Source organism: Lynx rufus, unplaced genomic scaffold, assembly GCF_022079265.1.
Source record: "Lynx rufus isolate CCGP_SWC_20201006 ecotype Redwood Valley unplaced genomic scaffold, mLynRuf1.p SCAF_5, whole genome shotgun sequence".
NCBI lineage: Eukaryota > Metazoa > Chordata > Mammalia > Carnivora > Felidae > Lynx > Lynx rufus.
In genome coordinates this window covers 5718694-5740184 of record NW_025814867.1, presented here as the reverse complement: position 1 = coordinate 5740184, position 21491 = coordinate 5718694, and the positions used below count along the sequence as shown (strand labels likewise).

Genomic DNA, 21491 nt, shown 5'->3' with positions numbered 1-21491 from the left:
CATCATGAGTCCCCGTCACAGATAGCATTTCCTGGCTTGATCCCCGGCCACTCTGGGGGACCCAATCATTCCCAGATGTCTTTCCCTCCATCCTCTCCAGACAAAGCCTCCTCAGTCTGGTGGGTACTTGGCTGCTTCCAGCCACAACACCTTGTCTGCACCCTCCGCCCAGTCATTGGAAGGATCTTTCTCGGTTACCACTTGGCTTCAACTTCTCAGTACAGTGGGTCACAGCGAACACGAGAGCCAGGTTCCAGAGACGCTATGAAATGCAAAAATCATGTCCAAGTTGCCCTTTTGAAATAGTTGGGGAGACACCATGGTGGAGATCAACAAAACATGTCTTCTCAGCCCAACGCTGCCAAGGGGATTCTGTGCCTGGACAAAGGGCAGTCACCCCATGGACCCGTGCCAGGGACTAAGAACTGAGATGGATGGCTGAGTCAAAACCCAAGCTTTTGCTGAGTGGAAGAGAGGACAAAATGACCCATCCCACGTCAGTCTCTCTCAGTCTTGCCTCATCTCTCACTGTGTTCTCCTGACCCCCTCCTTCACTCCAGACACCTGCAGATCTCATGGGAATCAGCCCTCCACACTGCCATGCCTCTGCTCACATTTTCCCTCTGCCCAGGATGCCTGCATCCTCCTCCTCACTCCCTTCGTTCCTCCCCTTGGAAGCTGCTCTCTGGTCCTACAATGACCCATCTGCCTCTCTTCGAGCACTGACCAGGTGGTGCCACCATCACCCAGCTGTCCTCTCCAACCCACACTGTGCATGTCAGGAGAGCAGGGCACACACACTGTTCATTTCTGCAGCTTGGAGCCCAGTTCTTGACTTGAACAATGAAGGGGTGTGCAACCCACCTGGGGCAGAAATGATAACCAGAGCAGCTTGTTTCTGATTCTGGCAACTAAGCCTTTGTCAACCAAATTCAGACCTTGGCTTCCACCAGCAGTTTATGGACTGTGCCTTCTCTCACTTTGTGCCTGGCTCTACATGAAGGTCCAGGGAAATGCAATGTAATTGGAACTACCATTTGGTTTTGTATCTTTCCCTATCCAATTACCAATTAATGTTTCTCTGATGACTCTTTTGGGGACAGCTATGGGCCCAAGATACAATGAAGGTTTAATGGGGGATGCAGACAAAAGGCTATTTTGAGAGACCAGGGGGCCTCCCGGGAAATAACTCATCCTAAGGAGAGGCTTAGACCTTTCATCCAAGGACACTGCTTCTGAGATTCAGAAAATCTCCCCACCCAGTCTAGGTCGCATGTCTGAGTTGAGGATGACGGAATTATAAGAAAGAGACTCAGAATCCGAAGCAGGCTCCAGGCCCTGAGCTGTCAGCACAGACCCTGATGTGGGGCTCAAAGCCACAAACCGCAAGATCATGACTTAAGCCGAAGTCGGACCCTTAACTGACTGAGCCACCCAGGAGAGCTGCCTTCTTCTTTATGTGGTGGTACAGCAGATTGTCTCATGGGTCCCAATTTACCCCTCCCTATACTTATGCCCTTTGCTGTGTGACTTTGCAGTTCCTCTCACTAAAGGGGCACAGAATATGTTCCTTTCCCCTGACTTTGGGGTTGACCATATGACTTGTTGTGACCAACAGAATAAGGCTAAAGTGAGAGTACACCAGGTCTGAGCCTAGGCCTTAGGGTTACTGCATGTTTCTGCTTGCCCTCTGAAGTGTCACCTTGCCACGAGAAGAATATGCCCAGGCTGGCCGACTGGCTCCAGCAGGACAATGAAAGACACATGGAGCGGAGCTAAAGTGGATCACCCGAGCCTAGCAGAGATCAACCTCCCCTCTGTTCACCCCCACATGCACGGGCAAGTCAGTCAAGATCCAGCTGAATCTGACCCTCCACCGACCTGAAGATCCATGAGAATAAATGATTGCTGTTTTAAGCCCTTGAGTTTGGAGACACTTGGTTACGCAGCATTCTTCTGTGGCTGTAGCTAGCTGATACATAGGGGGGCTGGGTCCTGGCCATCATACCCGTCATTCTCAAATGATCAATTAATGGGCTCACAGAGCAGAACTCATTCTGATCAACACCCCTGAGGGGCCAGGGAGGGGCAGTGGAGGCAGTTTTAAGCACAAGGTGTCTTATTGACCCTGAGCTTTGGGTTTTTATCTTAATACATGAAAAGCATAATTGAACAGAGATAGATTTGCCCATATCCATTAATGGGCAGCAAGAACATCAGGACTTCTGTAACCTAATATTTAACCTTGGAGCAAGTGACATTTTCCCACCGCTCAGGGTTTTCTGATCCAAAACAAATTTCCAACATTTACAGTCTGCCTCAAGACAAAACAAATTCATAGATTTTTGTTTCATGTTACTTTTTCCCTAAAACACTTTTTGGAAGACCTATTTAAAACTAAGAGTAATGACCTGATAATTTATGAACTTGCTGTAGAACTGGTTTCTCTTTCCAGAAAATTCTTCTTAATGCTAAAAAATTCCAATATCCATTTCATTCATTTGAAGTAATCTTCTAAGCTTGGCGAAACACATGCCATTTTAATGCACTATTCTTATCCTAAGTAAAAGTAATGTGAATTAACATTTAAGTGGTTTAGGGGAGTATTGTTGGGGGAGGGGAGGGTATTACACCATCTTCTGCCCAATAAATGCAAACAAAAGAATCTTACTGTTACTTTCCTTTGATGACTAATAGATTATTTATCAACATAAGTAAGCATTCCACTGCCGTCACTGATAGACGAGGCACTGTTGGACTGAGGTTCAAGAGGGGATATTTCTTACATTTCACCCAAACGTAACTTTCACGGTTACAAATACGGGACAGAGGCGCCTGGGTGGCTCAGTTAGTTAAGCGACTTCTGATTTTGGCTCAGGTCATGATCTCAGCCTGGTGAGATCAAGCCCCACGTTGGGCTGCATACTGGGTATGGAATCTGCTTGGGATTCTCTCTCTCCCTTTCTCTCTCTGTCCCTCCCTCACTCTTTCTTTCTCTGTCAAAAACAAAAACAAAACCCAGGGACGCCTGGGTGGCTTGGTCGGTTGAGCATCTGACATTGGCTCAGGTCATGATCTCATGGTTCGTGGATTTGGGCCCCACCTTGGGCTCTGTGCTGACAGCTCAGAGCCTGGAGCCTGCTTCAGATTCTCTGTCTCCTCTCTCTGCCCCTCTCCTGCTTGTGTTGTCTCTCTTTCTCTCTCTCTCTTTCTCTCTCAAAACTGAATAAACATTAAAGAAAATTAAAAGAAAACCAAACCCAAAAAACAAAAAAACAAGGGATATAGTATGACATTTTAGAGAATAACTATCACAAGTGATGACTCTTTGTGAGAAATGGTAACAGACACCTGGAGAGACTTTCTGGCCCCCAGGCTAAAACAATCTTTCAGAAGAAACTGTCCCAAAAGGACACCATTCTCTGAAATGTGGCCAGATGACTCAGGACCAGCACCTTCGTCGTACAAGAAATCTAAAATAAAAGGTTGGCAAAGAGGAAACAGAAGGCCTCTGTGTGGTCTACCCTTGCCTGGGGACCCACATATGGTGGGAAGAAAGCCTGAAACAATACGGACTGTTTACTTGAGTCAGGACAGCCTGCCCCTCTCCTTCACCCCCTTCCTCCATAGAACCTTTACCTGTTGTTAAAGCAAATGCCACTGTTAAGTGCCGGGTGGCGGGAGGGGGGGGGTAGTTTTTTTCTTTTTTTTTTTTTTAAAGAATCTTTATATAACAGTAAGTTGAATTACAGGAACTGTCCCAATTAAATACTGGCAGTTTCTTCTGGTTCAACCTAACACAACGAGTCAACAAAAAATAGCTCCTCCTTGGGGCGCCTGGGTGGCTCAGTCGGTTAAGTGTCCGACTTCGGCTCAGGTCATGATCTCGCGGTTCGTGAGTTCAAGCCCCGCTTCGGGCTCTGTGCTGACCGCTCAGAGCCTGGAGCCTGTTTCAGATTCTGTGTCTCCCTCTGTCTCTCTCTGCCCCTCCCCCATTCATGCTCTGTCTCTCTCCGTCTCAAAAATAAATCAACGTTAAAAAAAAATCTTTTTTAATAAAAATAAAAAAATAAAAAAAATAGCTCCTCCCTTCCCCTCACGTCACACAGATCCAGGAATGAGAAACATGGGCTACATTGGGAGGTATGTGGAATTGTAAAGAAAACAAAAAGCGAATCATCCCATCCGTATGACAGCTATTGTGAAAATGCTCACAGAACATACACTCTTTTAAGCTGTAAGACGCCCTTGTCACCCACCAACTCTAGTGACCCTCTTCGGTGGGGAAATGGGCACATTTTGGCTTTGGGCCTGGAGGCAAGACACTCTGGAAGCTCTCAGAACGAGGTCGTGGGAGGAGCCCCGAGTTACCTGGAGAGCAACAGCTGACCCCGAAGCTGCAGGTCTGTGGCACAGTCCTCTGAACGGCAATTCCTTTCGAAGACGGTCTGGGGGGAGATAGAACAGGAAGGACAGGATTTAACGGCAAAGGAGTACACACCAGCCAACCACGTCCTTCTAGATGGGCGGGAACTCTTCCCGGGGAACGGCACCCACGCCCTCCCCGCCCACGAAGCCAGGCTCCAAGAAAGCCCAGTCGGTGGTGGCCTTGACTGGGGAGCGCGTTCCTTATCTGATTCACTTCTCAGTGTGCGGAGATGCTTCTTCGGGTGGTTGCCTCAACACGGGTACATGGCAGGTGTCCTTTCCACCTGTGAGAAGATCTTTTAATGCTCTCAGACGTGAGTTTGTAAGAGTCCGGTCGTGTAAAGAATTCTTCGACGACAGCGGGGTCATTGTCTTCTGTCCGCTGTCTTGGGGAGTGGGGAGGCAGAAAATCTCTGCTTGACGTGGGTTCCGCCTGAGCGATGGGATTTTATCATCTTAGTTTCAAAGAGAAAAGTCAAAGGCAATGACGCCATTAGGCTGAGGGCAGCACACGGGGGACGAAAGGGACCCTCTCCCGTGTCTCGGGGGTGGGGAGGCAGCCTCTAACCCAGAGTGGGCCTCGACGGCCAAAGCCCCACCCGGTGCCGGGGCCTAACGCTCGGTGTGTCCAGAGGGCCTGCGCTGTGTTCGGGGCTGGGCCTACCCGTGGGGGTTGGCAGGGGAATGGGGAGCGGCACTTCAGGAGGAGTTACGGCTTTCCCCTACGGCCCACAAGCAGGCTTGCCGATGTCTCCCTCAGACTGCTCTCCGGCTCTCATACGTGTCTAATCTACGGACAGCAGGTTCCCTGTGTTCCGGACTGACAGACGCTGCTCACTATTGTTAAGCGGCTTTGATCACTGTTGGATTCTGGAGAGAAGAGCCTGTTGTCATTTTTTAGTTGTAAATCATTCGCTGTTAAACCTCTCCTCTGTCACTGCTCGTGTCTGGGTTTTTCCCCACCACAGAAAACGGTTCCCGGTGATTTGCTCCCCTCCCACAGGGTACGTCCAGGCGGCTCTCGGAACGCCAGTGCGCACTCCGGTGAACTTGCTGGCCAGCGGAAAGTCTAGACCTACCAGACACAGTAATTTTGCCCTATGGAAATTCATACTCCTGTGTCAAACTTCCAGAAGAATAAAGCGCCCCAGCCAACATTCCCTGCCTTGATTGTGGCGGGGGAGAAACTCACGGAAGGCTTGGGCAAAAAAGGAAATTCCCATGTTCTTTTGGACACTACTGGGGGCAGGGAGAGAGCCAGACTTCCAGGAGACTTCAATAGAAGACTGTTGAATAGAAGCGCTTTGTTTCCCATCTCAAGCAAGGAGAGAACAGGACGAAGAGGATGTGGGCTACGTGGATATCTCAGGCGAGAGAAGCGGGCTCTCCAAGGGCAGGAATGAGGGAAAAGCACCAAATGTGACTTTACCATCAAGCTAACGAAACCGAAGCCTGAGGGTCTCTCGCTGTCAAGCCCTGACAGAGGCCTTTCACCTAACTTTTTCTTTCATAACTTCACATTTTTCTTCAAGAGGACTTTCCTCCCAATTGAATAAGCTTCAGGCCAGCTCTGCCCCTGCTGACAGGCTCCTCCTTTGCACGAGTCCGTCCAGTGTCACGGGGTCCCCAGTTCCTCCACCTGGTTCACCCGCCGTGTGTCCTCCCATCCCGCCAGGAGCAAGTCAATACCACGTCTCTGAGCCCCTTCCCCAGGAGCTCAGGCTCCCGCTGTCAGCTCTGGCAACGCTGGGCACTTTCTCCTGCTACTGGTCATCTCAGTCGTGACTCGTTGATTGGATCACTACATGGTTCCTGTTTATCTCCCCTGCTAAAATTATGCTCCATCAAGACGGGGACTCTGTTGGTCTTGTTCACCTCTGTGCCGGTCCCTAGAGCCTGGCAGGTTGAAGTTGCTTCGTGCCACATGGAGGACCACACGGTGCTCTGAGAGATGGGGTGACCCCTGAAATGGGGAGCCTAAAGGTGGATGCCCCGACCTGGGTCAATGCTATTGCACCTTCTGCCTCTACTTCCTGTCACTGAAACTGACTGAAGTCTTCCAGTGCTGCTAAATTTCCATCCAATAAAGACAAGACCTGAGTCTTCCATAAATAGATAGATATGCATACACACGCAGGGGTATGTATACTTACATACACACATACACGTATACACACACGTTATGCAATCGCTTACACTCACCAGCTAAAATTAAGCACAACCTATACTGAGAAGATAAAGTACCAGCTTAGACATTAGCCAGGACTCAATTTCCACAGTCATAAAAGGAAAATAAGCCAAGGTTTTAGGCAAAGACCCTCCCAAGCTGGGGATGCACTTGTCTTAGAGGTAGAGCAGTAAAGACCGAGGGATCAAACACCTGCCTCACGCAGCAGGGAGGCTGAAGTGGAATCTCAGATTCAACTTTGGACCTGGATTTGTCTCTCTGGGCAAACGACCATTTTGTTTCCTGAGGAACTGAAAAGCATGTCCCGGGACAGAACAGGGGCAGACTGAAGCCTCAGAATGCCAACTGGCAACACTGAGTTTCCAGAAGCAAGTAAAAACTACTTCTCCTTTACTAAGTACAAAGCGTACAGGTTCCCTGTGAAGCCAATGGGCCAAACTCCCAATTTCCCTCTCAGGAACGACCCCAGCGCCAACCAGGGCCTCCGAAGAAATTCCTCTGCCCACTTTTCCCCCCATCTCCCTAGTCTTCCGGGCAAACACAAGCTTGGCTGTTCGAATCGGACAAATCCCCCGCCGGCTTGGATGCAGTCTCTCCCGCCTCCCTCCAGCCTCCACCTACTGGTTGGCAAAGCTGGGTCTACCTGGAAGAAGCCTTCTGGAAAATACAAACAGATCTGAGGAGCCATCGTCTCTCATTTCTCTCGGGTTAAAGGAGGCAAATCCTTTCTCTCAGGAGAAAGCTGTTTCCTGCCTCAGACTTTGGTGACTTGTAGACTAGACACCCAGTGGCCTCTTCAGCCCCAAGGACTAGATTTCCTTGTTGGCTCCTTCCTCACCCTGGTCTCTCGGGAGAACAGTTTTCTTTCTCAAATCCTTTATCCAGCTTCTCCCCAAATCCTTACTCTGCTTCGTTTCGAACAGGGTTGGCAGACTTTTTCTGTAAAGGCCATGTAGTAACTACTTTTGGCCTTGTGAGCCACCTGGTCTCTACTGCACCTCTATTCATAGTGGCATGAAAGCAGCCATATGCAATATGTAAAGAAACAGGCGTGGCCGTGTCTCAATAAAACTTTATTTATAAAAGCAGGCAGCAGACCAGAGTTGGCCTGCAGGCTATAGTTCGTGGCCTCCTATTCTAGAATATTTATTTGGCTATTGGTTTCCTCGTTCCCTTCGGGCCAGAAAAAAAAAAAATACAATGAACCCGGCTGAAGTTACATATCTCTCTGAGCCAGAGTACAGAGGCTGGAGCTGGGAGCGCTTTCTTCCCAATGCCGTGGCCACCGAGGCCAAGGCAGCCCTGGATGTGTGACTCGGGGCCGGCAGCTCAATGGCTGTCCTGGCCAAGGCCGACTTCAGACAGGACATTGGTCTAGATGCTCCTGCCTTGGGGTGCCCATTTCTCCTACTCAAATCTGCACTGGAAAAAAATCTTCCCTTCTGATGTAATAGGAAGTAGGATTCCTCGCCTGTTCCAGCTGTCGTGTTCACAGGAGAGTCAATTTCTTGGACTTGGGTAATATTTGCTTTAAGATATATGAATATAATCATTGACACAGATACATACTGTTTACAGGGTTGCTGTGGCAACCACATCCATGCTGAGGCCTGAGAAAATTGGGACAACTGGACTGGGTGGGAATACATGCTTGTGAAATCCCACCCCAAGGGGACCAAACAAGAAGACTATTTTTAAGCTAATGTGAGCGAGGCATTTCCTGATGGGCAACGTGGCTTTGCAAAGGGTCTCTGCCTGGATGATAGGAGGAACATTTCGGAACTTCTCTTCCTCCCACAGTTTTACAGAAGCTCCCGGAGGCCCTGGCCACATGTAAATCATGTCTGCAACCCGCGGCACCTGGTACCGTGTTAAAAAACTGTTTGTGTAAATGCCATGACCGGGAGTGCAAAAGGTTTCTCTTCCCGATTCCGTTTCAGGGGGCTCTTTTTCCAGAATCCAGCACTGTCTTTAATGTGACACACTGTAAGGGCTCTGGGTAGTCCCAGAGATTTCTCTGTTCAGCCCTGTGCCCGGATGAAGAAGGGAGATGTCTCACTGCCTGGTATTTACAATCAGGTCATACAGACAGAGTGGCTTTCTAAAAAGATAGCTCGTCCAAAGGACCAAGTGAACGACAAAGACGTCATAAAATTAAAGTGGAGGAACTCCTTCTAGCTCAGGGTCTGTACTGACTGTCCTTTTAGATTTTAAAATCGCGGGACGGCAAATACTCTACTGGTTTTCCTCGAAACACAGACACAGCGTGAGTTCTGCTTTACGGAACACCTGGAGGTGGCTGAGTTCTGTCTGAGGGCATCCTTTGGTTTGCTCCATGGCCCTGCACCTCGCAGAACAGTCCCCTCTGCCTCAAGACAGCCTTTCCGCGATCCAGGTCAACCCCTGTGAACAACGGAGTGGAGAGCTGAGCTGGCCCACCTGGGACTGCAACTGGGATCTGGACTCACCTGGATTCCAGGACTACCTGGGGCTGGGTGGCCTTTTACAGGCCACATTTCACGTCCCCTTACAACCTCCGACTTTTTTTTTTTTTTTTTAACATGAGTCACTAAAGGCTGTCCTTGACCAAATTCAGGGTTTTTTTTTTTTTTTTTTAATTTTTATTTATTTCCGGGGGCGGGGGAGGGGCGGGCGGAGAACAAGGGGACAGAGGATCCGAACAGGCTCTGAGTTGACAGCAGCAAGCCCGACTCGGGGCTCGAACTCATGAACCGTGAGAGTACGACTCAAGCCGAAATCAAGAGTCGGACGCTCAACCGACTCAGCCACCCAGGCGCCCCAACCTCTGACTTTTAGTATCAGCCATAAACTTGCTTCTAGGGACCTTCTGCCTCCCAGGACCAGAAATGCTCTCACCCTTGATGTTTACCCAGGAATCTTTTGCGTTCTAGGCTTCACTTATTATTTTTTAAAACGGTTCCTACTAATCAGTCACCAGAGGCAGAAAACAGAGCCGGCAATAAAGGTGCTCGTGCCGTCCGAGCAAAGGAAGGCTGTGCTAGCCGTTATTTCTCAAAGCTGTGGAGTCAGACGCAGGCAGGCAGCTGGGGGTGCGAAAGATACCCTCAAACTAGACAGGCTGCTAGTAAGACCGATCCCCACGCGCTCACGAGAGCCTCACCTCGGTGGGGCCCCAGGTGGAGCTCTGAGCAAATGCCTGGCCTCTGACTTCCTCAAACACCGTAGGAGAGAACAAGGGAGGGGTGGACGTTTCCTCCTTTGCCAGAGACCGTCCACTGGACACGCGCCCTCGTTCGTTTATATACACTCCGCAGGCTTGCGGGCGAGGCTTTCCGTTAGGCAGAATGGAAGAAAGAAAACCCGACAGGCCTGAAGATTTGGGGGGAAAAAAAAGCACTGTTTTCCCCTACAAAGAGTTTGGGAGGGTCAGGAGACGCTCCTTCCATGAGTTGCAAAGAGGAAGTGCCAAGGAAGAAATTTTGCAGACGGAACAGGTCGCTCCTGGGGACAACCCAGCCTTTGAGAGACGGGAGTCCCCTCTCCTCTGCTTTCGGGGTTGACCCTGGAGGAGAAGCCAGAGACACAGGGAGGTAGCCAGGCTTCCGCGGTCAGTGGGGGCTGAACTACCTGTCTGCCTCACACACACTTGAAGTAGATGGCTTTCACACGTGTTTCACTACGGTGCCCTTTCTGAAAAGATTGCCCAGAAGCTGTGCCAAGCAGCTGATGCTTGCAAAAGTGGGGCTGATCTGGTTGGAAGAGGGATGGGGTGGAAACTTCTTCCTTTAACCGCCCCCCCTTCTCCTCCTCCGCTGGGCCAAACTGCTCCCCTGAATCCAGGTGCCTAATCTGCCCCCCGAGATTGGATGGTCCCTGACACCTGTCTGGCTCCGATGTCTGCGGTGACACGCCCTCTCTCTTCCACCCTCCGAACCACCCAGCTTTCCACCGTTCTGCAGAGACTTCACACATGATAACGAAAATAAACCTCAGAGCTGGCATTTCGACGCCGCTGGGCACCTCACCTGGGAAAGTATTACCTCACGTCCAGGCTGAACAAACAGTGAGTTCTCAGAGGCATGGGCTCTGTTTCCACACACACAGGCGCGGAGGGGTCTAGGGTGAGGGGTGGGGGGACAGATGGTGACGATTTCCAGTACAATGGAGGCCCAAAGTCTACGGCTTCAGCAGAATTAAAAATTAACGTGGGAGTAAAACAGCTCACTTTTCACTTGAAAGGTGACAAAGTGAGTATTCTCAACGCAGGCGATGCCTCTTCTTTTACTGGGTGTATTTCCTCCATCTTGTTTCTTGGGAAGGACATCCACACGTGCACGAACGCACTATGGCGAATCTCCCTAAAGCACACGCCATGTTCTCCTGCCTGAGCGGAATCCCCAGAGAGATCAGAAAGCGCGTTTTCCAACGTGACACAGCTTTGCTGCATGTGTCAGTGAAGAAACTCCGATAGGATGTCCAACCTCCGCGGGATGACCCGGCCTTGTGTTCTTTCAGAGGCTGTCCACAGAGATACGTTTGCTGAGCGCCCACCGATCCAGGCCCTGTGCCAGGCACTAGGGATCCGCAGACGATGAGGTAAAATAGACCCCTGCCCTCTTGAGCCTCCACTCAAGTGAGGGAGACAGAAAAGCAATTAGACAAAGTAGTAATAAATTGGGACAGGTTCCATAGAGGAATCAAATAGTTAAGTCAGGGCATACAGGTAGTTGGAGAACGGTTCTCTGAGGAGGTGACAGGTAAATGGAGACCTGAAGAGTGAAGAACGGGCTGTGAGAAAGACATAGTAAGAGCCTTCTAGAAGTGGTATCAGCATGTGCAAAGGGCAGAATTCAGTTCCCTGGGGCCATAAGACTGAGGTCCTGCTTTCCTTGCTGACCCTAACCGGGGGCCTCTCGTGGCCCCTGCAGGTGCCCCACATTCCTTTTCAAACCGCCCCTCCATCTTCAAAACCAACCGTGGCCTGTCACGTCCTTCTCATGCTTCACATCTGACTCCTTCTCTTCCATCTCCCTGACCTCATTCCTCTGCCTCCAGCTGGAGAAAGATGGGGCCCAGCTGGATAGCCCAGGAGCACCCACAACCTTAATTACACCTGCAAAGTCCCCTCTGCCGTGTAGTTTATCGTAGTCACAGGTTCCAGGAATAAGGGTGTAGACATCTCCGGGGCCATTCTGTCTACACAGTGGGCAACCTGGAAGTCCAGCTGCAGCCGGGTCTTTGGGGGCCTCCTGAGGAAGCATGAGTGCCATCACAGTTTTTAAAGCTTTACTCTGTGCACAGGGTTTGAAGACAGGGTCTCTGTCATAGCCACTGGTATAGCCGCCTGAAGGGGAAAGATAAGGTCCCCTCAGCTGATAACTCCAGGGCCAGCCTTGCTTCTTTCCCAGCACACAGGCCAACTAGGGCCTTGCGGGATCCTTTCATTTAGTGCCATACTGTTTCAGCAGATGAGACCAACTGGGAACCATTAATGAGAAAACTCTCTGGGTCTATCACACCGAACTTCCGGCAACCCACCTGCAAAGCCTTCCTGGGGCTACCGTGAGAGCTCCCAGGTGCTCCCGCGAACCCAGGCCAACCAGTCTCCCTGAGGCACGCCTCTGATCTCCCTGCACTCAGAAAGATGTAATGGTCTCCTGTCCCCTGCAGAATCAAGTCCAGCTCCACAGCCAGTGAACGAGGAGCCCCCGTGTTCACAGCTCATCCTCCGTGCCTGACACTAGACATTCAACCATGCGGAAGACCGTCAGCATCCATCAGCCCCTCCTTCTCGGTGAGTCTGTCAAACCCCTCCAGCCCTGAGTGTCCAAATCCTACTTCTTCCTTAAGGCTCCAGCCAATTCTCCTTTTCCCCATAGAACATGGTCTCCTCGGCCGGAAACAGTCTCTGGAATGAAACACTCACGCACACTCATCTGAATCTCATTGTCTGCTCTGTACAAGTTATTCCTGTCCTGTAAGTCCACTGAAGGTAGCAATGTCTTATCTTTTTTTAAGTTTTGTTTTATTTATTTTGAGAGAGACAGAGGGGGGTGGGGGGGAGGGGGAGAGGGAGGGAGAGAGAGAGAGAGAGAGAGAGAGAGAGAGAGAGAGAATGAATGAGTGGGGGAGGGACAGAGAAAGAGAATCCCAAGCAGGCTTCATGCTGTCAGTGCAGAGCCCGATGCGGGGCTCGATCCCATGAACATGAGATCATGACCTGAGCCAAAATCCAGTTAGATGCTTAACTAACTGAGCCACCCAGGCACCCCAGCAATCTTTTATCTTTTTGTCAAGGTCTTACATGAAATAGACATTCAAATGACTGAATTGCTCTTGGATTTATAGTCCTTTTAAATACGCTTCTGGTTAAGGGATAAAACAAGTTGTTTTTTTAAATTTTGTTTTAAATGTTTATTTATTTTTGAGAGAGAGAGAGAGAGACAGAGCATGAGCGAGGGAGGGGCAGAGAGAGAGGGAGACACAGAATGGGAAGCAGGCTCCAGGCCCCGAGCTGTCAGCACAGAGCCCGACACGGGGCTCGAACTCACAGACCGTAAGATCGTGACCTGAGCCGAAGTTGGATGCTCAACCGACTGAGCCACCCAGACGCCCCAAGTTGTGTTTTGATATTCTTGTTGCTTGCTTTTGTATTGAGTATCCCCTGACGAGAAGTAGGTCTCTGCTTTCCTTAAATGTTTAAGGAAAGTGTATGCTCAACAGGCTGAATGTCCTACCGAGGCCTGCAGAGGTCCCAGAATCCCAGTCAGTTCTCGGCACTGGTGGCAACTTCACTCGCCACCCCACAGCCTAGCCCATATCCCACAGCCCAGACTCTCCCAACACTGTTCTTCCAACACTGTTCTTCACCCAGCAGAGGGGAGGCTCTGTCCCACTCACTGCAAAACACCGCAGATCCATCAGAAAGCCTGAACTGCACATGCTTCGTCCCTGTCTCCAGGTTCTACACGTCTGTGCAGTTACCACCTCAACGAGACCATCCGTGAGGGCAGGCCCTGACTCCAAAGAATCACTAGGGTTCGGTTCACGCCGCTGCACAATCCTGTGTACCTACATGGGCTCGGTGCCTTTTAGTTAAAGAGACTGCAGTATTTAAGCCCTAATGTTCTCTGGCAACATGACTTAAAGAGCTCCCATGAGATTATTCCTCCCTATGGAGAGGCCAGATGCTCTTTGTGGAAGTGTCATATACGCATACGCGGGCTGAAACACAGCTCTGTCCGCTGGAGCGGGCCTAGCTCTCAGAATCTTTCTCCCCCCGCAAACCGAGCCAACATCTGGAAGACACATGGAGGATGATCATTCAATTAGTCCCCCTCCCACCTAATCAGGGAAAGGAGAAAAAGCAAGGATCACTCTCCCAGAATATTTCTCAGACTCCTGCACAATCTCCCCAAGCTAAGAACAATATTTTTCTTTCATTTTCATTTCAATCAAAGAATCACATGGTTCAGAAAAAATAATGACCCCCCCTGCCACACACCTCCCTGGACCAAGTCCTGCTGTCCAGGGGCAACCACATGTTGCCACACGACCACGTGTTTCTTTTGATGATTAGTCAGATTTAGACATTTTCTTACTGAATTCTCGCCACGATGGACAGGAACTTATCTCACACGATTGCCCCCTCTCCTCTGCCTTCCTAATTTTCACAGGCGGACAGGCAAATCATTACTCTTAGCTCCTCTGTTGCATGGCTTCTCAGACCCCAGCTGCCTTAGAATCACCTGGTCAGCTTGTCAAAGCACGGATTGTTGGGGCCTCCCCCATGAGTTTCTGATTCAGTGGGTCTGGGGTGGGGCCCAAGAATTTTCGTTTCTCACGAGATCCCCAAAGAGGTTGACATGGCTGGTTCAGCAACCACAATTTAAGAGGTAGTACTCCGCTGATGACCTCTGTAATTTTAAGTCGTAAATAGCTAGCTCTCACTTCATCAAGTTTTGCACCACCTCTCGACTCTCTGATTTAAAAGATTAAGATGTTAAGAGAATTTCGATCATCATTCTGTTTTGACCTCTGGGCAGTCAAATTTAATGACATTTACATTTTATACTGTAACCGAAAATCAATAAATAATGCTAACTTTATGGCTACATGATTGTTCACATTAGAACCAAGACAAGTGTCATGATTACATACACTTTTCTATGGGTGCAAAGCTCAACTCTGCAACAGGCTCAACAGGTGCAAATGCTCAACTTCCACTTCGGGGAGAATATTTCTGGAATCAAAGTCCTTCTCTTCCTTATACTCTTCTACTTGCTCAAAGTCCCATGACATTTTATGTTTCAACCATGACACATAGACCAAATTTCTGTTTTTCTGAGAGTTTTCGATTGCCTTTATTTTTCTTATTTGAGAAGCAATTTATTTCATCTATACTGTATCTTAAGTTTTGTTACTTTCTGTTATTCTATTGCCGGCTTCATTCTCCCTGAAGTTCACTGATCCCCTGTTCTAATTTGGTCAATTCGTTTTTAAATTTGCTGTTACCCTTTTGTTTCATTGGAGTGCATCTAGACTTATTTCCTTGGAAGGGTTCCTAGGGAGATAAACTATCTGGTTCTTGCTTATCTGAAAAATTACTGTATTCCAACCTCATACTTTACTGTTAGGCTAAGTATAAAATTCCAGTGTCAAATCACTTTCTCTCAGCACTCTGAAGCCTTATTTCACCATATTCTGGCTTCTAATCTTGCCAATCAGGAGTCTGATGGTCTATTTAGTATGTATGATTCCAATAATGTTGTAAGTGGACATATATCCACCGCCCCCCTCCCCCCCCCCCCCCCCCCCGCCAATCCTGAACTCTCTAGCCTGGAAGCATTTAGAAGTTTCCTTAAATCTTAGTAGCAGTGACATTGCAAATATCTTAGAAATTATATCTAGGATATTTTTGGTTTATCCTGCTTGTAAGTTGGGGAGACCTTTAAATTTAAAAAAAAATGTTTCCCTTTAACTCTGGGAAATTTTATTCTTTTGTCTCTCTTATAACTTTTAAAATTTTCTCTGTTTACCTTTTCTGGTATTCCTATTATTTGAATCTAGGACCTTTTAAATTGATCATTTAGCTCTCTCTTCTATTTGTCTTTTAGCTCTGCTTACTGGGGGATTTCTTTCCATTATCTTCTAATCCTACAAAATTTTTGCCTCTGCAACCATATAGTTAATTTTTAGGAAACTTTTCTTTTTTCTGTTTCTTCCCTTTAAAGAAAAAATTCCAACCATTTCCTAACGGACAGAATATATTCTGAAATCTCCTTGTGTTAATTACATATATTTTAAGGTGGTTTTTAAGGTTATATAATCTCTTCTATTCCCCGAACAACCTGTTTCCTTCTAAGTCAGCTATTCTGTTGTTCATTTTGGTCTTTTTCTTCTTCTCAATGTGCCACATCGCCCCCTCCAATCTCAGGTTTCATTGGTTGTCCATTTGTATTTAGGAATAAGGCCAAAGGGCTGATTAGACAATCTGGGGACGAATGGTAGGAGGGGACGAAGGGTAGGAGGCTTACATCGGAGCCTCTAAATGCCAGAAGAAGCAAGGCTTTCCTGTGGGGAGCTAGCCACACTATCTCAAGCAATTTGTTAAATTCTTTAGAGAAGAAAATGCCTGGTTGCATGCTACTCTGAATGTCTCAAGTACATGGGGACAAGGACAGGGGTGAAGAGTCAACTCTTCCACTTACTAAACTTCACTTAATACCTCCCTTCCCTGTTCAGTCCCACCTGTCACTCTGGCACCCTTCTGTAAACCACTGCCCTGGCCATGGCTGCAGCGTTCTGGATCCCTGGGTAGACGGGCACCCAGCCTCTCTATGTATGGTTCAAGGTTCACCCACCAACACTCTTCCATCTTCTTCCCTCACTGCAGAAAATTAACAGACTCTCTCATTGGCTGATGCCCCTTCCCCCACAGTGTTTTCCTCCCCGTCCCTATTTACTCATATTTAATCATTGTAATGGGGTCTCAGGAAGCGTGAACATACGTACTTGGTCAGCCATCTTGAACCAGAAGTGACCAAGAACAGCACTTTAATACTGAGCTGTCCCTGCATCATTGGCTTTGATCGGGCCGATTTACCGAGTCCCCAGCCTGCTCCAAGTGTTAATAACCAGCCACCTTCCAGGGTCCTTGTGTTTTGAAAGAAGTTCGTGTTTGAAATCAAAAGGAGAACCTGAAAAGTCAGAGTTGCCAGCAGGTTGTATGCGTATGTGTTGTGGGCACTGGGCGCCCTGCTCACATCCCTGTACAACTGCTACCCGTCCCCCTGCTGACGGCAGCGTAGGCAGCTAACGGCTCACCCCCCCCCATTCTTCCACAGAGAACTGTCCAAAGCTGAAGAGAATCTCCTTCAAGAAGACCTAGGCTCCGCTTCTACACCAGCCAGCCAGCCGATGGTTGACTAACAAGGGGTACAAAAGGCCAGTCCCTCCTGCCCTGAGAAGACAACCTGTTGGTGTAATTTGTGCTCCCGAGTTCCCCAGGTGAGGCTAGGCTAGCTGAGGCCAGATCCTCGCTCCGTCCCTTCCACTTCCATCCCTTCCTTCAGCTTCTCCTAAGAACACAGCCTCATTAGACCATGTGCCCCCAAATGCCTGCCTCAGGCTCTGCTTCTAGGGAACCTGACCCAAGATCACGTGGGAGGTACTTTGGTAGAGAATTGGGATGCTTTGCTAAAAACCTCACCACTGAACTGAACACCTGGATGGACATCTCAAACCTGACACTTCTCTGTGGCTCTGTTCACAGCTCTAATCTGCAAGGCATGGCTCACTGACGTGCTAGTTTTCCCCTGAGCTCAGAGCGGTCGGCGGGGGAGGGGGCAGCGTGTGGTTCCACAGCTTTGCTCCCACCTGCACAGGAGTCTGGTTTCGCCAAGAAGCAGTTTTGCCTGACCTTCTCCCCACCAATGTCCTGGATCTGTGGTGATCTTGGATGTTGAGGGAAGATTTAAAGCAGATTTGGGACCAGATTCCTTGCATATTTCCTGTGTAGCAGACAGCGATGCTCATCTCACGGATGGCTCAGGGCAGATGGGCCGCGCTGCAGTACAGAATCAGTTCACAGCCTCGCTCCTGCTTGCAGGGTCCGCACCCGACGTTGCTCTGAAGCTCTGTTCCACACAGCAGAATCTGATGAGTACCCGATGGGATGGGCGGCCCACCCACACTTGCAGTGCTTGGGCCATCCAGCGATGCTTGGGTTGAAAATTTCTAACTCAACCGCCGGTTCTACAAGATGATGTTCTTTTCTTGTTGTTTTTTTTTTAATTCTTTAAAATTATTTTTGAGAGAGAGAGCATGCACATGCGAGCAGGGGAGGGGGCAGAGAGAGAGAGCGACATAGAATCTGAAGCAGGCTCCAGGCTCCGAGCTGTCAGCACAGAGCCCGACGCGGGGCTCGAACGCATGAACCGCGAGATCGTGACCCGAGCCGAAGTCGGACGCTCAACCCACTGAGCCTCCGGCACCCCGACAAGATGATGCTCTTGCTTCTTCACGTCACTCATGCCCTCACCAACAAAACATTTAGTGAGCACCTACTGTGTGATCTGGGCTCTGGAAACAGTCTAGGAACAAGTGTCAGGTTCAGGGGCCAAGGAACCAGTTCATGGCCTCGAAGGGATTATGAGGCATGGTCCCTGAATGCGTTTAAATCATGTGGCTGTTAGAAGGACCCCCACGAAACATGTGTTCTATCATTTTGCAGATCAGGAAAGAGAGGCGCAGAGAGGGGGTGTGCCCTTGCCACAGTCCGCCAGGGCCACAACTTCCGCCACAGGCACCTGCCACCCCGGGCCCCGGTCCAGAGCGTCAAGGTTCTGACCTGATTCTTCTGGGCAATCTTCTGTCCCTTTTTCCAGCGGAGCACTGGTGTCAGAGGCGGCAGCTCCCTCTCCTCGTCTCCGGTCACATGCTCACCCAGGCTGTAGGCGGCTTCAAACACGATGGGACTGATGACGTCCTGAACTCTCCGCTGAAACAATAAACAAGCACGCGCGTTAACCGCTAATACTGGCCGACACGTGCGGAGCATTTCACAGTTTACGGAGGCCTTCCACACGGATGGCCTCACATGGTCCTCACAGCCACCCTTGTGAGGGAAGACTTTACTGCTCGCACCTTTTAGGTGAGGTAACTGGGACCAAAAGCAGGGAACGTCTCATCCAAGGTCACCTTGTGACCCAGCGGGGCCGTCCCCACTCTACCGTGCACAGTGCTAAATCGCCTTTCTCTTTAGCATATGGAATGCATTACCTCACTCGTCTTCCAAATATTCTTAGAAGCCAGCTGACGGGCGGGAGAGCGTCTGTGCGCCACTGCAGGCTAACCCTTTGCATCCGTGGCGTTTTGGTGACCAAAGGCCTTTTGTATTGACATAAATACGGCTCTTGTGCCGGGGCAGGAAATCCAATGATACTGGGGGGCCTAGGGTCTTCCCAGGGTTGGTGGTCAGTGGAGTCAGGATTGGAAGTCTTAACTTCTGGCCTTTGAAATCGAAGGGCTTGAAGACCCAAAGGAAGGACAGGTTGGTGGTCACAACAGGGAAGGGAAGGGGAGGGGAGGGGAGGGGAGGGGGGGGAGGGGAGGGGAGGGGAGGGGAGGGAAGGGAAGGGAAGGAAGCAAACATACAATGAACACCTACAAGATGCCTGGCACTGTGGCAAGTGTTCTAGACAGATGAGCAACGGGCCCAAGCCCTGTGAACTAGGCCCTCTCATCCTCCATCATACGGAAAAAAGGAAAAGGAAGATACAAGGATAAGTCCCCCAGGCCACAAGGCTGACAAGGATTTTTGAGTCACACCTGTTCAAGCCTGCAGTTCTTGGCCTTTTGGCACAAGGGGTCACCATCTCCGGGGATCTCTGGGTTCCCGGAGAGGTAGGTAGTCCCCCATGAGGGCCAGCATGCGGGGAGCCAGCAAAGGAGAAGAGTGGCCCTGCCAGGGACTGAGAGAAGCTGGGCAAGTGGGCAGAAGCCAACCACGGGGCCGTCAGCAGAGCCAAGGATTCCCGCACACCACTGTCTGTGCGAAGTTTGGTGGAATTTCAAACAGATCGGAGCTGTGTTCGAAACAGCAGAAAGTTCTAAAGCTCCCAAGAAGTGCACAGCGAGGAGCCTGCTCCCACCCCTCCCTGATACCCAGAAGCCCTCTCCAGAGGCAGATACGCCAGTCAGTTTTTGCGTACTCGTCCAGTCTAGGCGTATGCAGGCAAATCGGACCCTGTGGCATCCTGCGGTTTGTTTTCTGTGCTTCGCATGGGTCCTGGAGACGGTCCAGTCAGGATGGAGGGCCGTGGTGCCTCTTTTCTCATAGCACAGGGCGTGTTCTATGGATGCCCTTACTGACCAACGTGTGTCCTCAAATCTGCTTTAACAAGCGAATGGGCGACGGCCCATCCTTCTCCAAGATGGGGTCTACTAACCTCAGTCCCCTAGGAGGGGAATAGATAAAAGGGCCTGTGACCAAACAAGTTGGAGGAGGGGAGGGGGAGATACCAGGTTAAGGGAAGTCAAAGAGGGTTTTTATTCTGCTTTGTTTCCTCCTGTCTTTGTTGTGACTGCCTCTGAAAAAGGGTAAGGTCGCCTGTGGAGCGGACACTCAGGGACACTGGAGGGCAGAGGAGAAACCTTACGCACACCCAGGAAAGGGGGTGGTACCCAAGCCAGGGCGGTGTGGGGCAGGGAGCCAGGTGTGGCCACACCTGCGGCTGCTCACTGTGGAGCATGGGGACAGGACAGAGGGGCACAGATGAATGACTCTGTGGGTGGGGGACCTGCAGACAATTTCTATTTGCGTTCAGAAAACACAGCCGGGAACAGATTCAATCGTTCAGCAGACACAAAATATAGGACCTCTCCAGGAGCGTGATGGGGAAGACTTTTGGATAAACTGCTTCCAGCAAATTCCGTCCGACTTCAGATTTTACGAACAGATCTTTAATACATGTCCCTTCCGGGAGCAAAACACACACCTGGGAACCAGATCTCTCCTGCCTTTGCTGACTCTGCTAAGCAGAATTTAAGGACTGTTGGAGGTGGGAGAATAACAGACGAGTGCCATCTGAATGGTTTTACAAATAAATGCAAATAAATTAGTGGTGTTTTTAAAGGTTGACTATCTTCAGGGTTTGGACTTAAATTCTTCAAGTTGAAATAAGTTGGTTCCTATGCTTTTATTCTTGGGGGAAAGGTTGAATCCGGGGGTGGGGGAGACAGACATAACTCATCATTTCCTGGCTACCAAATGCATGTATTCCAGAGACTGGCCAAGATGTTATTTTACTTAACCTGCGTAACACCTGAGCTTGGTAGATGATTGCTCCCATTTTATAGATGAGGCAACAGAGGCTCAGGAGCTCAAATAAACTGCGTTCCACCCCAAAGCTAGCAATTAGTGCTACAGCCAGACTCCTTCTTAGAACCAGAAGCAAAACTGCTTTCCCTGAAGTTTCTAAAATACTGTTTAAAAGTTATCCCGGGGTGCCTGGGTGGCTCAGTCGGTTAAGCAGCCAACTTCGGCTCAGGTCATGATCTCACGGTCCGAGGGTTCGAGCCCCGCGTTGGGCTCTGTGCTGACAGCTCGGAGCCTGGAGCCTGCTTCCGATTCTGTGTCTCCCCCGCTCTCTGCCCCTCCCCCACTGGCACTCTCTCTCTGTCTCTCTCTCTCTCTCTCTCTCTCTCTCGAAAATAAATAAACATTAAAAAAAAAAAGTTATCCCAACTGCTTTAGGTTCGGACATCACCCTAAGAAGTCATCCGTTAAGAGCACACAGGGCAGGGGTGGGGGATGTTTCTCACACCAGGATGAGTGTGAACAAAAGGCAAGTAGGAAAGGGGGGGGGTCTACAAGCGAGTGCCGCCGCTC

At 49.8% G+C, this 21491-nt stretch overlaps 1 protein-coding gene across 1 annotated transcript in view; it reads right to left on the bottom strand.

The window, feature by feature from the left end:
* ITGA9 (integrin subunit alpha 9) overlaps nt 1-21491 on the bottom strand; it is a 345722-nt gene that overhangs the window by 149402 nt on the left and 174829 nt on the right. The window contains exons 16-17 of the mRNA XM_047099700.1: nt 18450-18599; nt 4372-4448 (exon numbers count right to left, since the gene is read on the bottom strand). Of these exons, the coding sequence (XP_046955656.1) occupies nt 4372-4448; nt 18450-18599 (227 nt within the window). The remainder of the gene's footprint in view (nt 1-4371; nt 4449-18449; nt 18600-21491) is intronic.